The sequence below is a fragment of the Camponotus floridanus genome, unplaced genomic scaffold, assembly GCF_003227725.1.
Source record: "Camponotus floridanus strain SB8 unplaced genomic scaffold, Cflo_v7.5 scaffold6, whole genome shotgun sequence".
In the NCBI taxonomy this organism is placed as follows: Eukaryota; Metazoa; Arthropoda; class Insecta; order Hymenoptera; family Formicidae; genus Camponotus; species Camponotus floridanus.
The window spans coordinates 276,420-301,868 of NW_020229769.1; the positions used below are offsets into that span (position 1 = coordinate 276,420).

The window sequence follows — 25,449 nt, forward strand, 5'->3', positions numbered from 1 at the left end:
CATGAGCATATGCTGCGTGAATTTTATCATGCTTTCAAAAATAATATTTAATTTCATTAGTGTAATACATTTTTTTATCGTATTAAATGTGGGACATAACAGTCGTACAGTTTTACACGTTTTAATGAGAAGTATATAATATAATTGGTTAAGTTAGATTAAATTAATTAAAACAAGCTACTGTGATGATGCATTTAACGTAATAGTATTAATTTGACGAATGTGCAGGTATTGAAGTTAAATGACATTTATGGGCACATTTTTAAAGTAATTATGAGTGTCGTCTCTCATCTCAATTACATACTAAAATACAAAATATTTATGTATTCCACAATAACATTACGAGTACTATATTACTTTTTTTATATCTCAATCATATTCAACCATATTATTTCATCGATGAAGCTTTTCATGTATCACAGACAATATGATACTGTGCAAGGAATTTTACGCAGGTAATACATGGCACAGAAATAATTTGCTCTTAAGTATTGCATGCAGTTCTCAAAAATAAATCAAATTACATTATTTTCAGGATCCAAAAATCACTACATTATCAGGATTGTATCTTATTACAACTGCGATATTATCTTATAATATGTGCAATATTACATACATAAGATGTATAAATTTATTTGGAGCGTGGCTAAATCTTTATCTTATTTATAATATTATAAAAGAAAATTGCAAATCTAATGAAACGGAGCAATGGAATAATTGGTTGATACTTATTGATTGATACACTGGTCTACAATATTAATCTTTTTTCATCATTGTATTTTTGGTGCTTTTTTTAATATACAGATGTTACATATCTGTAAATATAGTACTCGTAATGTTTCTGCACCAATGTAAACACACAAAAATGACAGCATATTTGCAGGTAATTACATTATATTTATATAAATCAACAGAAAAAGAAAGTAAAATTAAAGTTGAAACGAATTAAAGTAATATCGTATAGATTTAATAGCTGCACTTGTTCATCAAACAAGTATAAATTATAAAAAAACATTCTTCGTTTCTTTTGGAATATATTAAAGATTCTTTTATAATTCAATTTTAAAAATGTATGTGTAACTATTAAATTTATAATATTTAATATTTAGAAATAAATAACAGATAATTAGAATATTTATATTTCATTTTTTCAATGATAGGTTAAATATAAGTCGGTGTGATAAAAATCATCACTTCTGGTGGTGACAGTAATCAAATATTTGACAAGTTTAATATTTAAAAGATGTTTGCCATTATTATTATTACAATAAATGGCAGCAGCGATGGCAATGGTTGACGATGATTAATATATAATACAGATAATATTAAGAATAGAGAGGTAGAGAGAGAGACTACACAATTTATTTATATAAGAAATTTAATAAATTTATTTATATGTATAAACGTTTTATGTGCGTTACAGCACTCATTATTACCGACACATAACACGGAACACAACTAGAAATTATACACATGTTACCCACTGAAAATATTCATAGATCCTGCCTTCGTAGTTGATAACAGAACTCGTCAGATGTCCACAGAGAACGTATCTATTGCGCTAAATTTTGATTGGTCGGACTGACTTCTATCCAATGCGCACGCGCACAATATAAAAATACCAAAGAATAGTTGTAGAAATAGGAAAAGGATTCGCTCTTTAAATCTAGTGATTTTGTCAAATTTGTAAATTTAAATGTAATTATTCGCTATTAATTGCATCTATAATATAGATTATTGAATAAAATATTGTTGACACTATATCTATACATGGTCAAGATGAGACATTCCGTGACTTGCCGACAATTTCTCTCCTAACCTCTTTAAAGTGTCATGCTCTTTTGCAATAGTGCTGGCTCAAAATAAATTCATGTGCTAAGTTTAAATTGGAGCAAGACATTTTCATAAAAACGAAGGAGATATCACGTTTCTGCGAACATTCATAAGATATAATTCGTATAAACTTTCCTGTTTAAAATCGCTCAATATGTCAAATATACATACAGTAAACAGTATCGTTAGCAACAGAAATCGCGATTGTCTCGAATGTAGACTATTGAGTGGCGGTGGTCTTGTCGCCGCTGGTTTATACGTCTGTCATCATTCCAAACAGCATCAGAATCAAATGGGGAAAGTAGCAATGTATTCGATTGCCTCTGGTATGTTTCCATATAAGCAAGTATAATATTGGATTTGTCTCTTTCAGCTAAACTGGCTGCACCAGTTCAGAGTTTATCTTTTTTACTTCACATTGGAAAGAAAAAGATAAAACTCTGAACTAGTGCAGCCAGTTTAGCTAAGAAGAAACAGTCTTATTGCATTACATAACTATTATATATTATTATTTTATTACTCAAAACAGCTTGTATTGAAAAAAAATTCAATCAAATATTAATAAATTTTGATAAATTTTAATGTTAAATATAGATAAATTTCATTTATCAACAATATATATATATAAAAATAATTCTTCCAGTGTTAGTACTGCTTGGCACGGCTAGAATTTTGGACTTACCACCTTTTCAAAATAAATTCAAGCGGAGCTGAGTAATAAATCACTTGAGCAAGTATAAAATCCACAGTATTTATAATGATTGTGAATGTAATGCATATTTATATATGCTTTTTCATATACCTTATATTTTATATACATATAAGTGGGGGAATGCTGTTTACTTTAGATAAATTCAGATACAATGTTTATTGAAAAGTTGTAAAAATAATATTATATGGTTTATTAAGATTCCTTATAAAATTATTTCTTCTATGTGCATTTATACTGTAGATTGTAAACATTCCATTTCAAACCTACTTTAAAATATTGCCTTTCCTATCCAAATTTTGGATAATACAGACTATAAGGTAGTCAGCTCTTATTCCTGTAAAAACATGCAAAATTTTTATTTCAAATTACAAAATGATCCTTAGAATATATACATTAATATATACAGTAATATTTTTTAATAAATATTTCAATGATTATTTTGTATCACATGATGACACAGGCATGATACCAATTAATAATAATTGGTAAAAAGAGAAAGAATGAGAAAGGGACAGATTAAAAATTGAATTAAATATGTATTTAAAAAAAATATAATTAAAACTTATATGGTATTCTACAAAATCTAACATAAACATGTGGACTTTAACGTTTTTGTAGATATTTTTTTTACTAATTACAAACCACGATTTTCATATCTATCAATATCCTGTGACAGTATTTTCTTTGAAGAAAAAAAAGATAAAAGGATAGAAGAAAAATATATATTATTATAGAATATTTTTTTAAATGCACATAATTTTTCTCACGACATATTTATCTTCATCTTTAAAGCTTTTAAGTTACAAGTACAGGCGAGACGAGACATTACGTATATTGTTTGCGTCCGTTTCATGAAAGGCTAACGCGGTGCGAAAACATCAAGAGTGCGCGCGTGCATGTGCACGTGTTGCAAAACGCGAAGGCAGCGCGAAGAACGAGCCGTAAACGCTTTCGTTGTGCGCGCCCGCGCACGCTCGTTAATATTCGCACCGCGTTACTTCCTGTTACGTTCGACGATACACTTATAGGACACACCGGCTCTGTTATGCGGAGCGATGTAAACTCGTCTACCCACACTCTGTACGAGCCGATCGCCTACGCGACCGAAACGTGTCCTGTGGCAAAAAGCGAGTATTCGCACTCGCTAATCAGTCTTATTATAATCACATGCTCGGAGTCGGTTTAATTCATTAAAAATTATATTTATAAAGAATTATTTAAATCGCAATCGGTTTTTATTCTTAAAGCTTCCAAATTAATCTCTAGACAACACACAATTATTTTTACAGTTTTGATATACGTATAAAAAAATAGATATATATTGCTCTGAAGGATCTAAAAAGTAATACTATTATTAAACGTGTTTTATACGAAATAAAATTTGAATAAGAGACAAAAGTGGGTTATTGACAGGTCGATACATTACTAATAACGTTACATTTTCTATCATTGTTATTATTGTTGATGAAGTAACAGACTCTATGCATATTGTTATTTATAAAGGAAGATTAAAATACGTGACGTTTGCACATGAAAAGATATTTAAAGAAAAACAAATTACAATATTACAATAGTGCAACGCTATACGATTATATCGATCGAAGGAAGATGACAACCGGAATGTAGATGGTTCTTAACAGACTGCGCTCACTTTTCTATGCCTAAACCTAAACTATGGGTGCATGCGACTTTTGTCGAGCCTAGGCGAGGTCGCGTCTAAGGTCGTTCTCCGGATTCTTTGGCGCCACACCTTGGGCGAACGAGAAACGCAGGGTTCACGTGGGACGTCCCATGTACGGTCTCTTTGCCGCATCGACAGTCTCGGCACGCAGAAGATCGCTCTTGTAATACTTGGAACATGGGGCAATCCCCATCCGGTATACGTTTGGCGTGTCCATTACGTGTGCTGCCTGTGCTCCGCTCGCAATGAAACAACAATCAGGCCCGTGTTCCGCGATGTTCCCGATCCACCTTTAACAGAAGAAACGAGAGATTATTGGAAGTAAAATTTAAAGGATCTTTTTTTGTGTAAGCAATATTTATTTTAGATTGATGAAGTTTTAAACATAGATGTGTAGCTCTCTTTTACAATAAAAGTTGCAGAAATAAAAATAAAATGATTCTAAGGAATAGAATCGAATCTCAAATGTATCAAAAAAATGACTCAAAATTCTCAAAAGATATTAAATATCTATAAGATATTTAACAATATTTAAAAGTATCAGAATTTATTTTGTGAAAATTTAAGAAGAGAAATAAAAAAATTCTAAAAATTTGAAATATGCATTACATTAAGACTGAAATGTTTTACGTGTTACGTATTATTTTTTCATTTGAACTTGTGAAAAAATGATCTTAAATCTGATATGTCGATTATTCAAAATTAATTGTTTGATATTATTCGGAAATATCTGCTCCTTTTTATTATTTTTTTTTTAACACCAAAATGTAAAACATGACTGACCGGAAATGCGGTTTTGCAACGCGGTTTTTTCTTTTTTTATGATACGACCGCAAAAACGAGCACGTTGCATATCTGTATGTGTTTCGGCGATTCACTGCACTTTACCAGACCCTTACTGTGAAAACCGAGAATTTCATTGTTAATACAATATTATGTAACGCGTGCACATATCCAGAGGAAGACATGCATCGCGCGATGTCGTGCACCTGAAATGACGTGCGAGCTGAAAAAAAAAACGGAAGAAAGAAGGAAAAACGGAGAGAAGACCAGTCGCAAGAAAGGATTAAGATCCTTTGTGTTGCGTTCCCGTTTGATAAATCCTACGTTCCAGTCGATCGTTCGAAAGATGAGAGAAAGCGAACCCCGGAATGTGCGCTCCTCGGGATTGCGTCAACGTAATTGCAAGACCATTCGTTTAAAGACCCTCTTTAAAGTGAACAAACGTCATCATAACGAAATTATTTTATACGCCTTAAATATATACATATTTTTTCGCAACTCTTTTTTTATCATTTGTTATATTATAAATATTATTTTGCAATATCGTATACGCAGTTGAAAAAAAAGATATTTTATTTCTTAAAGTATATTAAAGGTATTTAAAGGTAATTTTTATTCTCAGCTTTGATTCGATAAACGCTATTATTTCTTTTGTGTCATCTTTTCAAATTCATCCAAGTATTCGCGATCGGACAGCGCGCTATTTTATTTCTGATAATAATTTTCTTATACGGTTTAAATTCGATCTGGCCAAAGATATCTTTCCTGTACATCTCTATGATGAACCAGCGAGTTCACTGAAATTAGAGCAACGATTTGATTCCTTCGTATGCCAAACGTGATATTTAATATTAAATTACTCGTACCGAGAGAGAAATTCCAGAATAACTGTCTATACGTATCGATCAGATTATTTCGAGATGTAACATATTTCAAATAATTAAATTCTATCTATTCAAATTGTCGCAGCTGAACTTTATACCAGTCAATTTAAATTGTAACGGCACACATTAGATATGTCAGAATTGTTTTCGAGACATTAATTTGACTTTTTTCGATATACCACGAAATGAAAAAAAATCATATTAGCAAGAATAATTTTACTTGACATAACATCTCTTTGATTTTGATAATAGAAATATACAATATTAAAATATAAATAAAAGCTGTGACATGGTTGAAATTAACGCGATAATTTAAGTATGCTTAGGATTCTACTCGAGCTTTAGCTTTATTTAATACAAATATTAACTCGATGGTAATTTGCTTCCTCCATCTTTAGAAGATTCGCATATAATCAACTTGATTACAAGAATAAAATGAGCGGAAAATGAGCAAATTAAAAAGAAATTCTATTCTGCGAATTTATAAATTACTAGGAAATCACTGGAATTACAAAAAAAAGAGATTAACTTTTTATTCAAAATTGAGGTAATTTAAAGAGATATTTTTCATTTTATTTCTACAGAATTAAAATTCATTTCAATTTTCATTTGATTCAAGATATGTTACACAGTTTATGATAAACATAAGCTCTGTATTACATTTTTTAAGTGATTATATTATTACGTTATTACATTTTTTAAGTGATTATATTTCCAAGTCACGGAATTTCCACTTACGTGGTATAGATATCAGTTGCGCTGTAGTAAATGTTCTCCAATGCGGAAATCCTATCGATTGAAGAGCTTCCATTCGTATTTATATTAGATTATCGAATAATGACGTGTCTGTAAATATATCATCTAACGTGTCACGATTTCGTTATCGATTCCGAATCGTATGTTACGCGATAAATTTGGCAGTTCGGGAGCCGATATTAGCGCGATTCTAAATTAAGGAAGTCACCCATGTCCTATCTCTGTCATACGATCTTTGCCCTCCGACAAAATAGGTATTACAACCTGTTTGCACGGCAGGATCGCCGCGGGCGTCTCGTGGCGCAGAAATCCTCGCAGAAATCTGTAAATTGAGAAAAGACCGTTGCACAAGAAGCGTGCACCGTTGCATCTCACCTCCACTTCGACCTTTAGGACCGGCAGGAGGCACAAATCACATTGCGCCGTTCATACATATGTACATCTTCGCTTGCTCGCTCGACTCGGCTTGCGAGGAATTTATTACGAAATAAACTAGATTCTTAAGGTCGCGACGACGTATTCTGACGCAAGCATCATGATGCACCGCGTTATTACGCGTGACTAATGAATAAATATCTCTTCTAGTCCTAGCCATATCGATCATCGAGGGATGAAAGGAGCGCGAGATGTGCAAGCGTACTGTTTCATGTATCGCGCTATTTTATTTCACATAATTTACCGCGAAATAAATTAGATTCCTAAGGAATTTTGACTAAGATTCTTTTATAATTCATCTAAGGAGAAAAGTATAATTCGCGTATTTAATATTAATTATATGAGCGAGATGTGCAAGCGTACTATTTTATGTATCGGGCTATTTTATTTCGCATATAATTACCGCGAAATAAATTACATTTCTAAGGAATTTTGATAGATTCTCTAATTCATCTAAGGAGAAAAGTATAATTCGCGTATATAATATTAATTATATGAGCGAGATGTGCAAGCGTACTATTTTATGTATCGAGCTATTTTATTTCGCATATAATTTACCGCGAAATAAATTACATTTCTAAGGAATTTTGACTGAGATTCTCTAATTCATCTAAGGAGAAAAGTATAATTCGCGTATTAATATAATTGATACGAGCACTTATTCGACACGATATTATTTAACAAATAAAGCAAAGCCAAATTGAATTTTTTTTTAATAAATAAAGTAACAATTTTAAACCATACTTTCCTTTTTAATCTTGTAATTATACTATTCATATTGATTTAAACAATTTATTATTCTTTTAACATTCTATTCAGAGACCTTTTATAGTTTCGTGAAAATTCGTGAGGTGTTCGCGGTAACGTGAAACGTGCGTTTCGTATCGCCACGCCGACCTTTAGGGCCGAATCACACGCGGCGAGTCACGCATCGTGTTAGCGATGCACGCACAGCTTTACGCACGCTGCTCACGCGTGCACGTATCCTCGCCAGTATTAGCACCGTACAACCAGGCATGCACGCCCGCTGGAATACTAATGTCTTGTGGGATACGCTCGGTCCTCCGCGTAAAATCCGTCTTTTATCTTCGTAAGGTCACACACCGGTCGCACAACAATCCAAAGAGAGCTAATGTTAATGAGAAATAAATACCATATGATATGACTGATGATTGAGGATGGAAGAGTTTCGTTGAAAAACAGTATTTTAATAAGTTAGAACTGTAAATTTTAATTTAATGCATAACTATTGTTTAAATTAATACATATCTTTTTACGAGATTTTGTATGTTTTTTGTTTTTATTTTTAATTCTTTTATTTCGTCTCGTACTTTTTTTGGCAAATATTAACAATTTTTAATCAACTCATGAATACCCTTTGATGTGTACTCATGTGAATATGATGAAGCGAGATGAATAACATTCTATGAGAAAGAGTTCTTGGCTGTTCTAGTATTAAGATTTTATAATGTAAGAATGATGCAAGGAATCTCTGGTTGACTTTATAACTAGATGGCTAGAGGCCGGAAATTATTACCGATATTATAAACTGTTAGAGAAACCTTTTTAATAACGAATCTATAGAAACTGAATCAAATGCAAAGATTTTTATTCATTTTTTAGTTGTATCTTTGCTCTCGGTCTTCATTTTTCTTCTTCGTTTTTTGACTAGTCTTACGTGATAGCACGACAACCTAACGCAATCCTTCCGGGATTATCTAACAATATAGACCGAGTATCTTTACCCGTTATATGACTCTTAAATAATAATTATGTCAATAGCATTATAATATTTTTATTGATTTTAAGCATCTTATTGAGGAAATTTCAATGGCCTTTTCTTTAATATGAATTACAATTGCAATAGCATACAATATTTAAAATAAAATGTATCATTCTTGCATTTTGTTATATAATAATCGTTATTATTCTAATCATCGTTGAATTATAATATTCATCACTCTCGAAACAGAACAGAAAAAATGTAAAATAAATTTTAAACAAGACATTAAAGATATAGTTGTATTAATTTCGAATTAATAATATGAAAGCTATAATCACGATGATTTTTAGTTAGCTTATTGAGAGATCGCAGGGTGAGCGTGTCAGCCGTGGGGGTTCTAAGGAAGGATCCAGGATCCTTTTGTGCGCAATATACAGACAAGCCTGTTGCCGGCTGTGTTAAAAGAACTCAATACGACCGACCATTACAAAGTCACGCCGGTTGTTCGGTCGTGTACGCGAATAAACGCGTTAATATCAGGAATTACTTCGGGAACACAGTGGGATAGACAACTTGACGTCTCAAGCGTCTGAACGTAACTCTCGCTTCGGGCCGCCATTTTTTAGGACGTGACCCTTTTTATCGAAATTAGCGCGTGGCACACCCTTTGCCAGGATTGTTCCCGTATTATCGAGTTATTTGCGCTTCTATCGTCAAACATTTCTGCATCACGCAGACACGTTTGACGTAATCTTTATCCCGAAGCGGAATGGAGATTACAACGTATTGCTTTTCACGTGAAAAGCACCTATATGATCTCGCTGGTATTATCTTGAGTATACTTAACAAGCGTTTTGCATCTTGCTTATTATATTCTGTTATTTACTGCCACAATATTGCCATTACGAAATATTTTTATTTCGCGCACTTTCTAAGGTTTAAGTGTATGTATATATGTATGTCAGACATAGAATCTTCCATCTATTAATATTATTGAATCTTATGTATTTGGTTTTTTCAATTTTTTTTTCAGACCTTAATATCTGAATTAATCATGTAAAATTGCATGAAAATTATAATTAATTAAAATAGAGATATTTTTGCACCAATTAGAAGAGAATCTTTCTCTTCATTATCTATATAATAATGAGAAAAATAGGGGAGGAAATTTTCTTCAATTGTGAAAACGCTAATATTTTACGGGCTAATATTTTATCTTATCTGACCGTATCGATCCCTTTCTGAACGCGGCAAAATATGCAGAATTCAATCCTGTCCCGCGGTTACATAAATCGATTTCTATAATTAGATCCAAGCCGATCCGATCCGAGTCTAGAGCGAAAGAAACCGCGAGTTTTCTCGCGGCGTATCGCTGTCTCTCGCCCGACACTTCCTGATATCTGAAAGGGAGGCGAGTTCCCCCTTTGGCGAGACGCCGAAGGGGCCCCTTCCTCGAGGCGTGGTGTGTCGGTTTATATAATAAAAGAATCGCGGGGGAAACGTGAAGGGGACAGGGGGAAGGGGATGGTTTTAAACGCACACGTATACACACCAATCTCGCGAAATACCAACACGCGGCGGTCGCGTTACGCAAGGAGCGGCGGTATTATTCTGGGTTAAATAATATTATGTCACGAGGAAAGCGCGAGGACTTGTGCAATTGAACGCGTGAACGAACTCGTTCCGCCGGGTCAGCCGAAGAAACTTTGCTTCCTCTCTCGATCCCGCCGTGAATTTTATCTCCCACCGCATCCTTTCTCCTTATCGTCAGACATATTCTCCCCCTTGATAATGATTACATCAGCGTCCCGTCAAATATTTCGTCAATTTAAATTTCTTGACTCGCTCATGATGCCGATTTAAACGGACGTGACGTCTTTCAATTATAAACAATCAAAGATTCGCACGGATGGAAAATTTAGATGGATTTTACTTTAATAGAATTTAATTATAAATTTGCAGAATTTATATAACGTATTGAAAATCAATAAACTAAATGGTAAATGTCGGATTACATTAAACTTTTGTTGAAGAAAATTGATTTATAAATATCGATCTATTCAAACACACACAATAATTCTGCTACACTGGAATTATTAAATGCGTTTAATAAAAAGATGCGTGAATTTTCAAAAATCTACATGTGCACTTTAGATATGGATCGAAGTATTTTTCACTAATAGGTACCTTCTATAACGACAAAAAAATTTCACGCCATGAAAATAATTAGCACTTGCTTCGTTTTTGTCGATCTCCTCGGATTGCATCTAATCACGCTGATCTTACGTAACGTCGCTTAAGGATAAAATCCGTACGGCACCTACGCGACGAGATGCATTCATCTCGCCTCTCTCGCATAAATGTCCCGAGAACGAATACACGGAGCGCACCGCGAGGCAGAAGCCGAACCTTTAGCCGATCTCTCTCACTCATCCGGAGAAAACGTGCGCGGATTCTCGAGAAGGGGGCGAGGAGAAGACGACGGGCACGACTCTCGTTCGCCAGTTCGTGTCTACACCTGGTGCAATCGCGAGACCTCTTCGCCGAGTACCGGTTCGCATAAAGATATTAAGCAACGTCTGACGTAATCGCGCGCTTGTAGTCGTTCATAGATATAATCGTCTCCCGCCAATTATCCTCTCTTTCTTTCTCCCTCATCTCTTCCCGTTCCCTATTCCTCTTCCGGCATCCTGCGTTCTCCACTTTTTCGCGTTGCAATCTTTTATTGTTTGCTATCTATATAATGATTCTTCCGTATTAATCTCTTTAACTTCCCCATAAATATCAAGTCAATAAATATCAAGAATTTGAAAATAAAAAATTCAAGTTGTGTTTTACTTTTACATGCATCGAATGATGTCACTGGACGTAAATCACTGAAACGATCTTTCTAATATTTGTTCATTTAGTCACGATTGCAGTAGCCTGATATTATCTAGACTTATTTGATCTTGTTGTAAATAATCGCTTCGATTTAATCGGAATAAAATTCTTAAAAAGGACGATCTCGTAATTTCCGTTCCCGCATAATAAGGAATGCGCGAAACGGTCCACGGAATCGAAGGATGCGAATCCAGGATGCGCGAGAGATACGGAACGCAAATAGCCGGATGCGTTGAAAATGAAGAAGACGAAAAAGGCGAGATGCAAGCGAACGTAGGGGTGGGGATCCAGAAGGAGGCTGTTTGAGGAGTAATTTGCGGCCAGCGAGGATGAGAAGATCGCGTCCCCTTCGGTATTTCCCCGCGCGTGGATGGCGTGCGAATCGGTCCAGGTCGCCTCCGCGCGATGACGGCGATCACGATAATGATGATGATAATGATTGATTGTTGCTAATGACGATGATGAGTGTGTTGAATCCGCCTTAGAAGCCACACGCGTATGTTGATGCGTAAATATTCTTATTACAGTTGTGTCGCGAAATGTTTCTTCGCGAAATCTTCAATCTTTCATAAATTGAGTCTTCTTAAGTGTGTTTTTTAAATTAAGAAACAAAGATTAGATATTCCAAATACCAGTCTTTTTTACAATTATTTATTTATCAATACGGAATATCTCAATAAATAAATTTCCGAAAATTTCCGAGTCTTTTTAGGTGTGTTTTTAAATTAAAAAACAAAGATTAAATATTTCATATACCAGTCTTTTTTACAACTATTTGTTTATCAATACGGAATATCTCAGCAAATAAATTTCCGAAAATTTTTAAAAATCACATTTAAGATCAATTGCAAAAGAAGACTTTAAACTGTATTTCTACTTATTATAGACAATCGTAATTGCCGATTCGTAATTAAAGATGACAGCCATCCAAAAACATCTGTATGCAATTTCCAGTATCAGAAATTTCTGATTTAGCGGTGATATTCATCGCCAGCGATTTATCTCCACGTGTTGTATAAGCGAAAACGTGTCTTTTGTCTGTAACGAGGTCGACTGCACCGAATTACAGTCTAAAGTCCTAATTGCATCGATTACAGATATTTCGTTCCGAATTCGTTAAATGTGGCTCTCTCGAATCGCGCGAGCAACGACTTTTCCGGCAAAATCGATTAGTGGTCTAACGAACTTTAATTGAATCTACCGCGAACGCTACACTCGCGTACAGAATTAATCCAAAAAGAGGGAAACAGAGAGACAGAAAAAGAGATCGGATATCAGTAATTAAATATCGATCTAGTGAATGATGAAAGAGAAATAATCTTTATCCGTCAGATCGTAAAATTATGTTCCTGCAGTTTTGCACTTTGTCGTTTAGTTCAAAGTACAAGTATACGTGTGATAAAAAATGTATAAAATCGAACATGAAACGCTAGGTTTATTCTGAAAAATCATCTCGAGAAATAAAATTCAATATTATACATAAATATATATAAAGTTTCAATTTTTTTAAATTGTACATCTAAAAATTCCACGTACACAAAATTATCCACACTTTTCGGTTTACAAAGAAAAATTACGTCCACGACTGCGGATACCGTGAAAGACGAGCGTTCGCTCGTTCCTCGTTTTCAAAGGAATTAGATCGTCACGAACGACCTCCGTGAGGTAAAACGAAGAAGAAGAAGGTCACTTGAACGATGTTGCGCCACGTGTGGCCTCTCGATCCGCACTCGAGCTTTTGTGTCTCTCTCGTGGTCTCGCGGTGCCGACTTCCGGTTTTACGCGTGCTCCATCGTCGTCGTTCTTCCTCGACGTAATTGACTTTTACGCAACCGCATCGCCTCGCGAGCATGCAAGCGGTAGGATGAACTTTTCCGTATCGGGAACGCTTATGAAATAATCCGGTCGCGGAGATTGGTATGAATATCCCCCGATCGATCCGAAAGATCCGTTTACGCCTCCCGGCGAGCTGCGCGATGAAAGAGAAAGGATGCCGTGTGCAAGGATGCGCCCGCGTCATTGCTCGCGTCATTCGCATAATTGTCATCGTGTTAACGACATCGAAATTAAAATGAATCAATGATGCGTTTTTCAATTACACATTTCGATGTATCAGCAGCCATCGGAAAGAAATTGACATTTTCAATCTCGCAAGCGTATTTGTATCTCCTTAAACTAGAAAAGGTACACTGAGAACAAAAGTTATAAATATTTAAATTAAATAGATGTTACGTTAGATTTAATATGTATTATTTAATTTAGATAGTTAAATATTTCAATTAAAAAAATAATAATTTAGTTGAATGGTTTAGTCAAGTTAAACATTTTTTTCTCAGTGGAGATGATTGTATAATCAAAGTTGTAGAAATCAAGGGAAATTTATGAGCGAATTTATCTGATTATATATATAATAAATTAAAAATCTAATCATACACACATGTGCAAGAATATCCTACCTCAATTAAATGTTTGGAATTAAGAGCGAGAAAAGTCAGACGTAATGAATCGTTGGAGAATTAGGAGTATAAGCTCTCAACGCGTATGAAGTCTTCATCTTTCTGTGATACAATGCTTTTATACAATGCGACAGCTACATTGTCGGATTCTTCGTATCGGAACACGAAAAGCAGCGACTCACGCTGCTCAATCGCGTCGCGACTCTATCCGAGGCACGTCGAACACGGCACGTCTACATAGCGCTATCAATAAATCTATCCGGGATGCATCCTTTAAGATGTTCTTGCTGCTGTCGGATTACCCAACATCGGCAAAGCACCCGCGCCGATCTCTGCCCCGACAGAGCTGGGGGGAAGGGGAATAGGTTAGCTTCGTGCGAGCAAATCCGCTCGTGAAGTAACAGAATAAAGTTGCGCAAGCCGCATCGTGGGTGAGAGAAGACGGTACCCGGAGAATCGAAAGAACGCGGTGCAACGGCGTAGAATCGATAGGGAAAAACGCTTCCATTTATTGCCGGATTTTTCCGCGTAGAATAAGGAATCTTGAATCCAACGGAGACGACAGAGATTTGACAGAGAAATTGACTCGAGCGTTTTATCAGCTGTCAAATATTTTTTTATCAGCTGTTTTTTTTTAGATTCAAAGGATATGTGAAGTGTTCTTTTCCCATACTTTTTTATATTTGATGTTCTCATATGAGATCGCGAAATTAATCGAAAATGAAATATATTTAAAAAAATTCTCATTTAAACAATATATAAAATAGAAATCAAATCAAAAATAACAAAATAAACCAATTGTAATGATCAAGCAGCGAATAAATAATTTCTTTTTAATTTTTTTAAACCGATTTAATTATAAATATAACGATATAATAATAAATAATAAATGTGTACGATACTAATTATATACACTTGATGTGATATTATGGTGCTTTCGCAGATTCGTAATAACTTATCTGATAGCGTATCTCCGAGATAAATTTTTGCGAGATATACCGTTTCTTCCGATACCGCAGTCTCTTCGTCATACGCCACTGACGAAGGACGGAGATAGTCGAAAGGAAGAGAAAGGACGCTTCGCGAGAGTTCATCGCGTTACGTAAGGGACGTGAATACGACTTAAAGGTGCGGTGGAAGCGCGAAGATTCCGCGATCGGCTGTCGCTCTGACATTTTCTCCGTAAATACTAATAGCACGACGCTCTCGCGATTTGTCGTTTGATTTGCCTCTCGCTATTTCTCGCCTCGCGGCTACTCATTTCAACCGTTGCTCGTTTCGTTCATTAAGATCGATCATATGTTCGATTTTTAGCTCTCATCTCAAAGTACGAATCATATATTCGATTTTTAGCTCTAATCTCAAAGTACGAATCCGCGAGAATCATTTCTTGAAATTTATTGCAAGAAACGCGAGAAAAATTCAATGTGTACGGACGCGAACAACGAGCGTTTTATCGTCGCCGAAAAGAGGGTGGAGTAGGAAACGCGAGGAAGAGGATAAAAGACGGCGATCCTCTGATTTCTGAAGAAGCAGGACAATAACGCTTTCGGAAAGGACCGTTTTTCTCGTTCCTGTTATTGTTGGAGTCGGGCAACGTTCGCGGGACTAGTCCTGTGTGAGAAAATTCTCTTGCGCAAGCCACAGGAGGGACAAAGGACACTTAGGATATATGTATCCTGGCACGTTTCATCCCCGTGCCTTCCTTTATCTCGCATGGTGCTTCTCTCCCTTGTAGAATTTTTTTTTCTTTGCAACACTTGCCGTATATTTCTTCGGTGTGTTACGACGTGCGACCAGGTAGCTGGCTTCGTCCTGCCAATGGGCATGTTGCCTGTGACCGCGATCCTAAAAATTTGAGAAAACCTGCGGTCGTTGGTAATAAACACGTCGTTGAACGGCAATCATTGACCCCTGTCAGCCCCGGAAATCCTATTGTCCAAATAATTCTATATTGCTGTTTCAATTTATTAAAATTATTCATAATTTTAATTTCTTCACTTTCTATTATTATTCTAGCTATTTTAAACGAGAGATTCTTTTACACTGGAAATTTTCTTCCTGAATCGTATTAATTAAATTATTGTATAAGCAATAATTTGATTAATAGAAATTTATTAATAATAAATACTCGTAAAAAACGAGATTTTTTATTTTACTTGATAATAAATTCGATATGAAATGTATATAAATTATATGCAAGCACAGGTATATTAATTCATTATATCTCTCTGTATTGATAAAATTAAAAAAAAAAGAGTTAAATTTGATTAAGAATTAAGATAAGTATTCTTAATATTTATCTCGCATCGAAATCTGACGATACAATCATTATTAACGTTACGATATTATCATGCTTTACTTACGATAATATCGTACTTTACCGAAATTCCGCTCCGGGCTACAACACTCTCGTTAGCTACGAGTTACGTGTATCGAAGACTCCTTCGTTCGAAACTTCGAACGAATTCGTGAAGAAATGAAAGAGACTGCCATTAGCGCACACGTGCGTCCCAGAAAGTTCGTAGAAGCAATTTCCATGATGGCGCCCATCTGCGAGCCCTAATCGATCCTTAAGAAGAATAATGACGCCGACGATAATAACAATCTCTTTGTTGATAATAGAGTGAAAGTGGTCCAATAAGTGGCGTGCTGTTGAAATTCAGAAATGTCGCGTGTCACGGGAGCTTCGTAACTTCTTTTCGCTCTTTCTACGCGAGGAACATCTCGGATGGATGTCACTTTTGTGAATGGATTACTCTTCCTTCATGAAAAGACATGAAACTGACAAGACTGACTGAATTTGTATTATATTAAATTTATATTAAATATATTAAATTACAGGTACTTTTGGCACAGAAATAAGTTGAAGATTATTAATTAATTCTCATAACGATATCTTGCACATGAAAACTCATAATTGTAAAATACCAAGATAATTATGTCGCAAAATCTAATATGAAAAGTTTAAAACTTGTAACATAAAGTAACGAAAAAAAAAAATTAATTTGGTTATTAACGTATTTATCAAGAATTGCTCTCTCTTTTCTCCTCTAAATTTCCTTCCCATCATCCCTGAATGTCACGTACGATTAGCATCAACCCTTTGCCGTTTGGGCGCATGTAAAGTGTCGAACGAGTCTTTCGTAATTCGACGTTCCTCTTCATCCCCCGGCTCCTTTTCCTCGTTCAACGAGATGCGTACGCACACGTGCGTCTCGTGGCACGAACAAGATCATCTCGAATCTTGTACGGGAAGCAGGAGAGAAGGCCGACGGTGCAGCGAGGGGAAAGAGGAAAGATCGAGGAGGAGGCAAAAAAGGGATTGGAAAGGAAACCTGTAACGGTCGTAGGAGGAGTCGTGGGAAAGCGGTCGGCGGGATCTCGTAGGCTTTTTCACCCGATGGTGCTTACGCGGGCGAAAGGGAGAGGGAGAGCTCGGCGCATTGTCCGACACACGACCGGGGATGGCCCTGCTTACGACCCTCGTCGACCTCTCTTCTTCGCCCCGTCGGTTCGCGCATTCCCGCAATGACGCAGGGACGAAGAGAGGGTTTCTCTCATCCCGGGGTGAGATACGTCTGATTTATCGCATTTTGATACTCGGCAGGCGAAAGTCACCCTTCTCCTCTTCCTCCCCAATGTCTATGTCTCGTTGATGTAATTTATGCAAGAGCTACTTGAAAGAGAGACGCGCGGTTAATATATAATAAAATAATAAAATATATTCTGATATTTAATTTGTAATATGTTTTACTAAATATTAATTTTTAATACTTGAGATTATATGAAATAATAATCTCGAATTTTTCATTTAAAAGATGAAGCATAATTATATCTTTTATAGTCGCATCTTTTTATAGCGTATTTTTTTTGTAGAAATCTACGATTTATATTTTAAAATGCGAAATATAAATATAGTTTAAAGAATTTGAAGAATGGGGATAAATTATAAAAATCCGAATATCGAATATGTAAAAGATTCTGATAATTAAAATAGAATATAATTTAATAAGATAAATTTCTAGCAAAAATTAAATAATTTTTGCGTTAACTTTTTTGCAATATTTGATTTAATTATGAATATAGTGAACGAATAATAATTATACATTTCGTGTATAAATATGTTATATCTATGTTTTACGATATTCTCAAAAATCATATATCAAGATATTATGTATCTCCCAAAATAACTTTTGACACGTCATTTTTTTGGATTTATATTATAGATGGTAGAATAAAGTTTAATAGTAAGTGTGAATTACTAAGAATTGATTGACGAACTAAAGTATTTCATCAGGAAAATGATATATGATTTTTTTTTATATTAATGATACATGTGCATTTTTCGAGAATTTTCACAAAATTATCGCCTTACTAATGATGGAAACGCTCCTAAATATCCAATTACTTGATACTTTACTCCCCGCTGATTATAGCTGGTTACGCAAACCATATCAAGTCACTGGGCTTGACGAAGCTCGCTAACCCCACGTTGTCATTAATCTTGCGAATCTGGTTCGCGAAGGATATCGGACTCGTTTCACGCACCCTTCACGGCTTACCATTTATACGCGAAACTTTATGCAAATGAGCCACTATTCACGACTACGCTGTCGCACGCAATGTCGTCTGCATAGCTCTCTATCCTCCCTGGAAAAAGAACTGCGCTACCCGGTATGCAGCAGCCCGGGTGTCAGGGATGAAATTTCGAGTACGTCCTGCGAAGGAGACGCATTGAGGGCGCGATTTCTATGGCGTAATCACGTTTCAAAGGAAACGTAATTTCGCCGAATCGCAAAGTTCCCGTCAACGTTTGCCTCGCTTGTTCGCTTTTTTTCGCACCCTCTTTCTCTTCTTTCTCCCCGCGATAAAAAATACTGATGCATCGGATAGACATCTTCCTTTTGCAACATTTCAAATTAATGCGTTTATTTTTTTTTCTTGATTATTGTTTTATACTTATCAATTTTTTTTTATCAGCGAGTGCTTAAAATTCGGAAATATACGAGGTCTGATTTAAGACAACGTTTTTGTTAGTTTTTTTTAATCTTAGAGATCATCTTGCCGGATTTTCTCATACTGATGGAACACCTGCTTGGATCCGGAGAGAACCATTCTGAAGGCGATACGATTTCTATAGGTAGTTCACGGTGCATATACCTTCGAAACCTCTTCTAAACGCTTCGGCCACGTGACCGCATTATGATCAAATACCTGCGACTGAAAGAATTTTCATGCATCTCGGGGCAGCAATTCTTTATGTAACCTTTATAAATTATTTGGATATCTATTGATATATTTTGTGATTTTCGGAAATTTAATTATTTTGTGGAATGCATTATTGCAAACATTACTTGCAATGAAAAAAATTACATAACATGTGCAGTATATGCAGTCTATGATTTTTCTCTTATATCTATAGTTTATTATTTCTATTATTACTTTTATTAAAAGCAATATTTTTCAATATAAAAGCAATATATTTCAATAACACAATGTTTCGTTAGCGATCGACAAATCTATTTCTTTCTATTAGTCATATGTAAAACGATTGATTAAATATTTGTATATATAGTAGAATTATCCCGTCCTTTATGATACTCGCAATGATCATAAAGTAACGTTCATACTTTCTAGAAGACGAGGTCAACCCCTATTTAAACTCGCAGGATTAATCTAAGCGGTAAATCGCCCGAGCAGTTTGTTCGACGACTTGACAGTATCTAATTCCCGGGGTGATTTATCAATTTAACGTCAGCAACTGCGCGAGACGCTTTCGAAGGTCGAAAGGGATAGCAAAGTAGCGAAGGCAATGCGTAGAGAACATGATGAATATTTTACGCGAATCAAAATTCAGAGCTGATACTTTTCCTCAAAGATTGTTGCAAGCACTAGTATACTTCGTGAGTGTTAATAAAATATAACCCAAATTCGCATGCAAAGTTGCAGAATAAATATTGAGAACTAAGTCTTTCTTCAAGCTTAATAAAATTTAAAAAGAGTAAAGTCTCTATCTCAATATCCGAAATATTCCAATATCGAATTTTATTTTTACTATCACACACACACACACACACACACACATACACGATATTTCAATTTAGATCAGTACAGGATTATTCGAAATAAGACACTTCTCTTCTAAATTCTCCACAATTTTTTTTTATTAGAACGATTGATATTATAATCTGCCTATTTTTTTCTTAAATATCCCGCATGTATAAATACATATCGATATCGATTCGAATATCCTGTACTAGAACTTCTGCTCTAACTAGATCGGTAATGATCACGAAAAGGAAGCGGAAGAGCCAGGTCGGTGCGGCTCGTTTAGATACGGAGATTTGTTTCTTGGAGAAAGAGAGAGAGAAGAAAACCGATTACACGAGGAGAAGCAGGATGGAGCCTGGAGCCAACGCCCAGTCAATCTCGAGGAGACGACTAGAAGTGATCGTCTCGGTCGGAGCCCTCCGAGCATCTGCGGCCACCGACCGATCGACCGCGGCGCTTCCTTTTAGGCATAAATTCCACCTCGGAGAAATACGCCTGCGGGTGTTGCCGTAAACATACTGTCGCAGGTAGACCGGTAAACTTTACACGTGTCATATAAAGAGGGTCCTCAACTCAGAGATTCACTATGCATGCAGCGCCCGCGGTGATTCTCCCCGAGATCGCGGTTAATTAGCAATAAAAATGAAGAAGATGAAGAAGTGATTTCTGGTCGAGCAATCGTCGATTTAAAAATGCAAGACTCGACAATGATTGCGAATGAAGATATTTGACATTTAAATTATTAAAGTCTTTGTTATCAGTGAATTTTTGATAGATTAAAGTTGTCGATCTCAAGCTTTTAAACGCTATTCGCAGATAATTTCCTTAGATAAATAATTTTTTATCCTTATTTTAATATAAACGAACCAGTTTTCTTTCGAAAATTAGGGAGAAAAAATTAGTTAAACCACATAGTCAACTTAATATTAATTCTCACGAGAAAACGGTACTATATCTGCTTTTACTCTAAGCAATCGCTATGTCTTCTTCTTGATTGGAGCAAGTTGAACGCCTGGAGCGTCAAAGACGCGTCGTCGTCTCGCGTTTATTAATCGCGCTGGATGACGGATATCAGCTGTTACGCGCGATAATGCGCGCTCTCGTAATACCGGATCCGCCTGGATCGTTCCGAGGGAAGCCGGCTGGGTCTCTTGACGAAGAGTGGAGAAGGAGGATCGGAATGCAGCGACGGCGGTGGCGGAGATTCTTAATCGAGGACCGTCGCCGCGACGTAACGATACTTTAAAGCCGCCACCGTGCGGCCGCACGTTGTCGCTCAGGAACTATAATCGCCCTGGGAAAAGCGTGTTCGCCCGACGTCGGTTCATTCGTTAGCCAGTACGTCTCCGAAGGCGCGGTGCGCCGACCTCGTCCTTTTTCCTCGAGACGATGGCTAACCGCTGGATTACACCTGAAGCGGAGCGGCTTTGCTAACTGACATCGATTAACGAGGCGATAGGAACAATAAGTTTCCCTCTTATATTAAGTCGTTTGCGCAGGCCTTTGTCTGTGTGTATGCGTATACACGTATATAACCACATATATAAAATATTATTACTATTGTATAATATTATTATTATACAAATAAAAACAAATTTGTATAAATATATAAAAGTACTGATATATATATATATAAACTTGTATAAAAATACACACAGATAAAATATTTATATGAAACATCGATGCATTTTCAATCGTCGAATCCGATTTGACGCAAATTTTATTAGAAATAATATGCAGAATTTAGTTTGTCAATTTATTATGGAAACGATCCATAATAAATAAATGAGGAATAGAACGACAAATTTGTTCATCTTTAATCTGGATCAATAAAGAGTTCGTATATAGTGTAATCCATGTAAATTATCTTTATAAATGATACTTTCATAGATCGATATCAAGTCAAGTTATATGAAAACCGCGTCCATTAAGTTATTTTAATTTTTCTGAATAATTCATGAGGCCGAATAAATCAGATCGAGCGTTTTGCGCATAGATATTAGCGAATCTGTTTCGCGGGTGATCTTTCATTTTTTTTTCTTATAACTACGCATCGTGAATTGCGTGTTGATAAGATCGCCGCTTGACTCTGATAAATGCGATCGTCGTTATCACAATTTTATTAACTCCGCGCAGAATCTCGTAAAACTGCACAGACGCTTTCGTTATATCTCTATATTCCCTCGAAACGACCCCGATTTCCCTTCGTGATTTAATCGCTTTGAATAACTTGCTCGCATAACTGCGGCCATTCATTAATTCAGTCTCTGTGTCGTCTATGATGCGACTTTTATTCATTTTAGTAGTCTTAAAATTCAGATTGCCAAAGTAATGACAGATTAATAAAGTGTTGCGATAATTAATAATAATTAAAATAATATTAATTAAAATGTAATTTACAAGAAATATTATAATATCTATACTATCTGATTTATTACAATATTTACCATATCTTTAGAATCTAATTTTTTGAGTTACCAAAGCGTGGTAAATCATTCGGTGAATTCATTATTACAACAAAAAAAAGAGTAATCGAAATTATAGAAATAGTCCCAAATGAAAATTATGCTGGATAAATAAAAAACGTTCCACGTTAGTCATATTTTTATGTGTTGACATAATGTCAAATATTTAATTAATTTCATTTAAATGACAATATCGAGTTGATTTAGAATTCATAAAGTATCTGTTGTCAAGTATCATCGAAAAAATAACGGTTCAAAAATAACCGCTCAACATTCCTTCGCGACAACAATCGCAAACAGCTCGGTAAATTTCAGTAGACTATCAACAGGTAGCATGAATTATAACTCGCTCTTCAAAGCCCATGAAATCATAATTAATGCGCCGCGTTGTTTTTCAAGAGTCTCTCACCATCTCTAAGTGTAATTACGAGATACTCCGTTGCTCCCTTGGTTTGACGTTTCGCGTAAATATATTTTCATCTTTACGCATACATGTGCACCCACGGATTCACGTATTTCAATGTCCGTTTCGCGAAAGCCATCCGGTCCGGGTTTAAGTGTCTCTGACTGGATCGCTGGCAACATTTTACGATATGCAGATAAGCCAGCGAGGGATGCGGGACTATAAATAATTGCCGCGAACTGGAAACGGTGGCTTAATATCGCGTAATCGCGCTCGACGCCGCTGGCCGGCAATCTAATGATTATATCGGAGCTGGGAAAGTTGCGCGTGGATTTATCATTATCTACTGCGAACGTTCAATTGATGTCGGTTCGTATGAGATTAGCCTTGGATTCAACGTTCCGTTTTATCTGTTTCACTTCCTGTCATACGAGGGACGTTGAAAGGCTGGCAAATTTGTCGAGAATATTTGCACGGCGAATATTCGCATACGCATTCTTGATGCTAGTTTTAATTCAAATTTTATTACTCACTGCATTTTTATTTGATTTTATGTGCATGTCGCGCATATTTTCATGGACGAAAAAACTTTAATAATTGACGCAAATATTGAATTTTACCGATATCGGGAAGCAGAGCGAGTTACGCGCTCCATCTTTTTACCTTCATCTTTTTAACTTATCTAACACCCTCGGAAAACTGCAGGAAATTACCTTCTCTGTGCACCGTGGCCAACGATCGGCTCCGACCAACCGCATAGCGCGAGAGGCGCAAAAAAGCGCTCTCAAGAAATAAAACGAATCCGGTACACGCTTCCGGACGCATCAAGATTCCGCTTGTATCTTCTGTCCGTAGATAGGTATACCCGAGATACTTGAACGGAGGTGGGTATCCGCCGCGCTCGAGACTCCTGTGTGCGTTCGAGCATGTAATGATCGCCGTCTCATCCTCGACACAGGAAGAGGAACAGGTTTTTCCATTTTTCATGGTCTTATCGGCCTGTCTTAAACTCACGAAGACGTCAATTTCGCGGATGTTGCCGCGGCGAAAAACAAGGACGAGAGCTGGATGTAACGGGCGGTCAGACTGACAGGATGTTCGGCGCGATGTACGTTTCGAGTCGCGTGACAACGTAAACTGCGCTTCGCGCAAAATAAACACGCGGAAAAAGACGGAGAAAAACGTGGCGATTGAGTACTGCTAATCGTACAAAGTAGGTTCAAATCATATAATCTCAGGCTGTAATCTTTCAACTTTATACGCCTGTAATATGTACAAATCTGTGAAACATTATGTATTTGATAAATTTACTCCCCCAATTTTTAACTCTACAATTTTCCTGTATATTGTGCTTTCAAATATTTAGCAAGCAATTATAATAATATCCTGACTAATACAATCAATTTTTAAAAGATTAATTTTTATATAAAGAAAAGTTAATATATATTTTTTTTTTTATTTAAAAATATAATTATAAAAAATAAGAATAACATTTAAATGAAACTTAAAATTTAATTTCTTAAATTTAAAAGAGTTTTCCTAGGAAAAAATATATTTTCGAATTTGCTATAATAGGATATTTATCTTATCAATTTTATTCTTGTTTAAATGTAGTATAATTATGTAAATTATAGACACTATATATATTCTATTAGCATTTAAAAATTTGGCCCACTAGATGACAATATTCTTCAATCAAGCGTGATAATATTATGGTGTATTGTGACCAACGATCTATAGTGTGTCTAAATACCACGTACTTCGTCGGTAATGTTGTTTAGTGTTAGGACACCTGCATTCAAGGCAGATTCCAGAGACGGTAATCCACCTTATCCCGACACAGGATTGTATCGCGGAGATCCTGTGGGCGTGTCGGGGGATCTAGGACCTAGTTTCGACGCGTATCCTTTGCTCCTTTTCCCGCGTGTTGTCGGTTTACTCTCCCTTCGTTGTCTATCTCCGTCCCACGCTTCGTACTTCTCTATTCCGCGACCAGAAATTATTTACGATCCTTTCAGAAACCGGTACATGCTCGAAGAAGCTCGCTACCGCTAGGGCTTAAAGGACCCGCAGGACGCGCTGGTACGTTAATCACGATCTACCGAGTCACGTTCCCGAGTTTCTCTCGGAGAGATTTTAACGATATAATCGAGAATGAAAGGACGCGGGTTGATTGTCATGAAAATTGGTGAGAAAAATGTGCTCGCGTAAAAAAAAAACAGTATTTAATAAAAACAGATAAATCTCTCGATAAATTCGAGAAGAATTCTTGCTTAGCAAAAGTTAAAGAAATTAAATTGAAAGAATTAAAAATAAAGCTTATGTTAAATTTTTTATTCTTTTAATTTAAAAAACATATATTCTTTTTCTCCTAAAAATTT

At 35.8% G+C, this 25,449-nt stretch overlaps 1 protein-coding gene and 1 long non-coding RNA gene across 2 annotated transcripts in view; one reads left to right on the forward strand and one right to left on the reverse strand.

Moving 5' to 3' along the window:
• Positions 1 to 1,588: 1,588 nt before the first annotated feature.
• On the forward strand, positions 1,589 to 2,713 carry LOC112639357. The gene is made up of 2 exons (XM_025413024.1): positions 1,589 to 2,159; positions 2,477 to 2,713. The coding sequence occupies exons 1-2, from the start codon at positions 1,988 to 1,990 to the stop codon at positions 2,545 to 2,547; spliced, it is 243 nt and encodes an 80-aa protein (XP_025268809.1). The 5' UTR covers positions 1,589 to 1,987; the 3' UTR covers positions 2,548 to 2,713.
• A 586-nt stretch (positions 2,714 to 3,299) lies between these two features.
• LOC112639370 overlaps positions 3,300 to 25,449 on the reverse strand; it is a 103,307-nt gene continuing 81,157 nt past the window's right edge. Inside the window, exon 4 of the long non-coding RNA XR_003123478.1 lies at positions 3,300 to 4,516. This is a non-coding gene — a long non-coding RNA (uncharacterized LOC112639370). The remainder of the gene's footprint in view (positions 4,517 to 25,449) is intronic.

Coding starts and splice junctions, on each gene's coding strand:
- LOC112639357 (XM_025413024.1), top strand. CDS start 1,988: ATGTCAAATATACATACAGTAAACAGTATCGTTAGCAACAGAAATCGC. Junction 2,160..2,476: donor AATGTATTCGATTGCCTCTG/GTATGTTTCCAT, acceptor TAATTCTTCCAG/TGTTAGTACTGCTTGGCACG.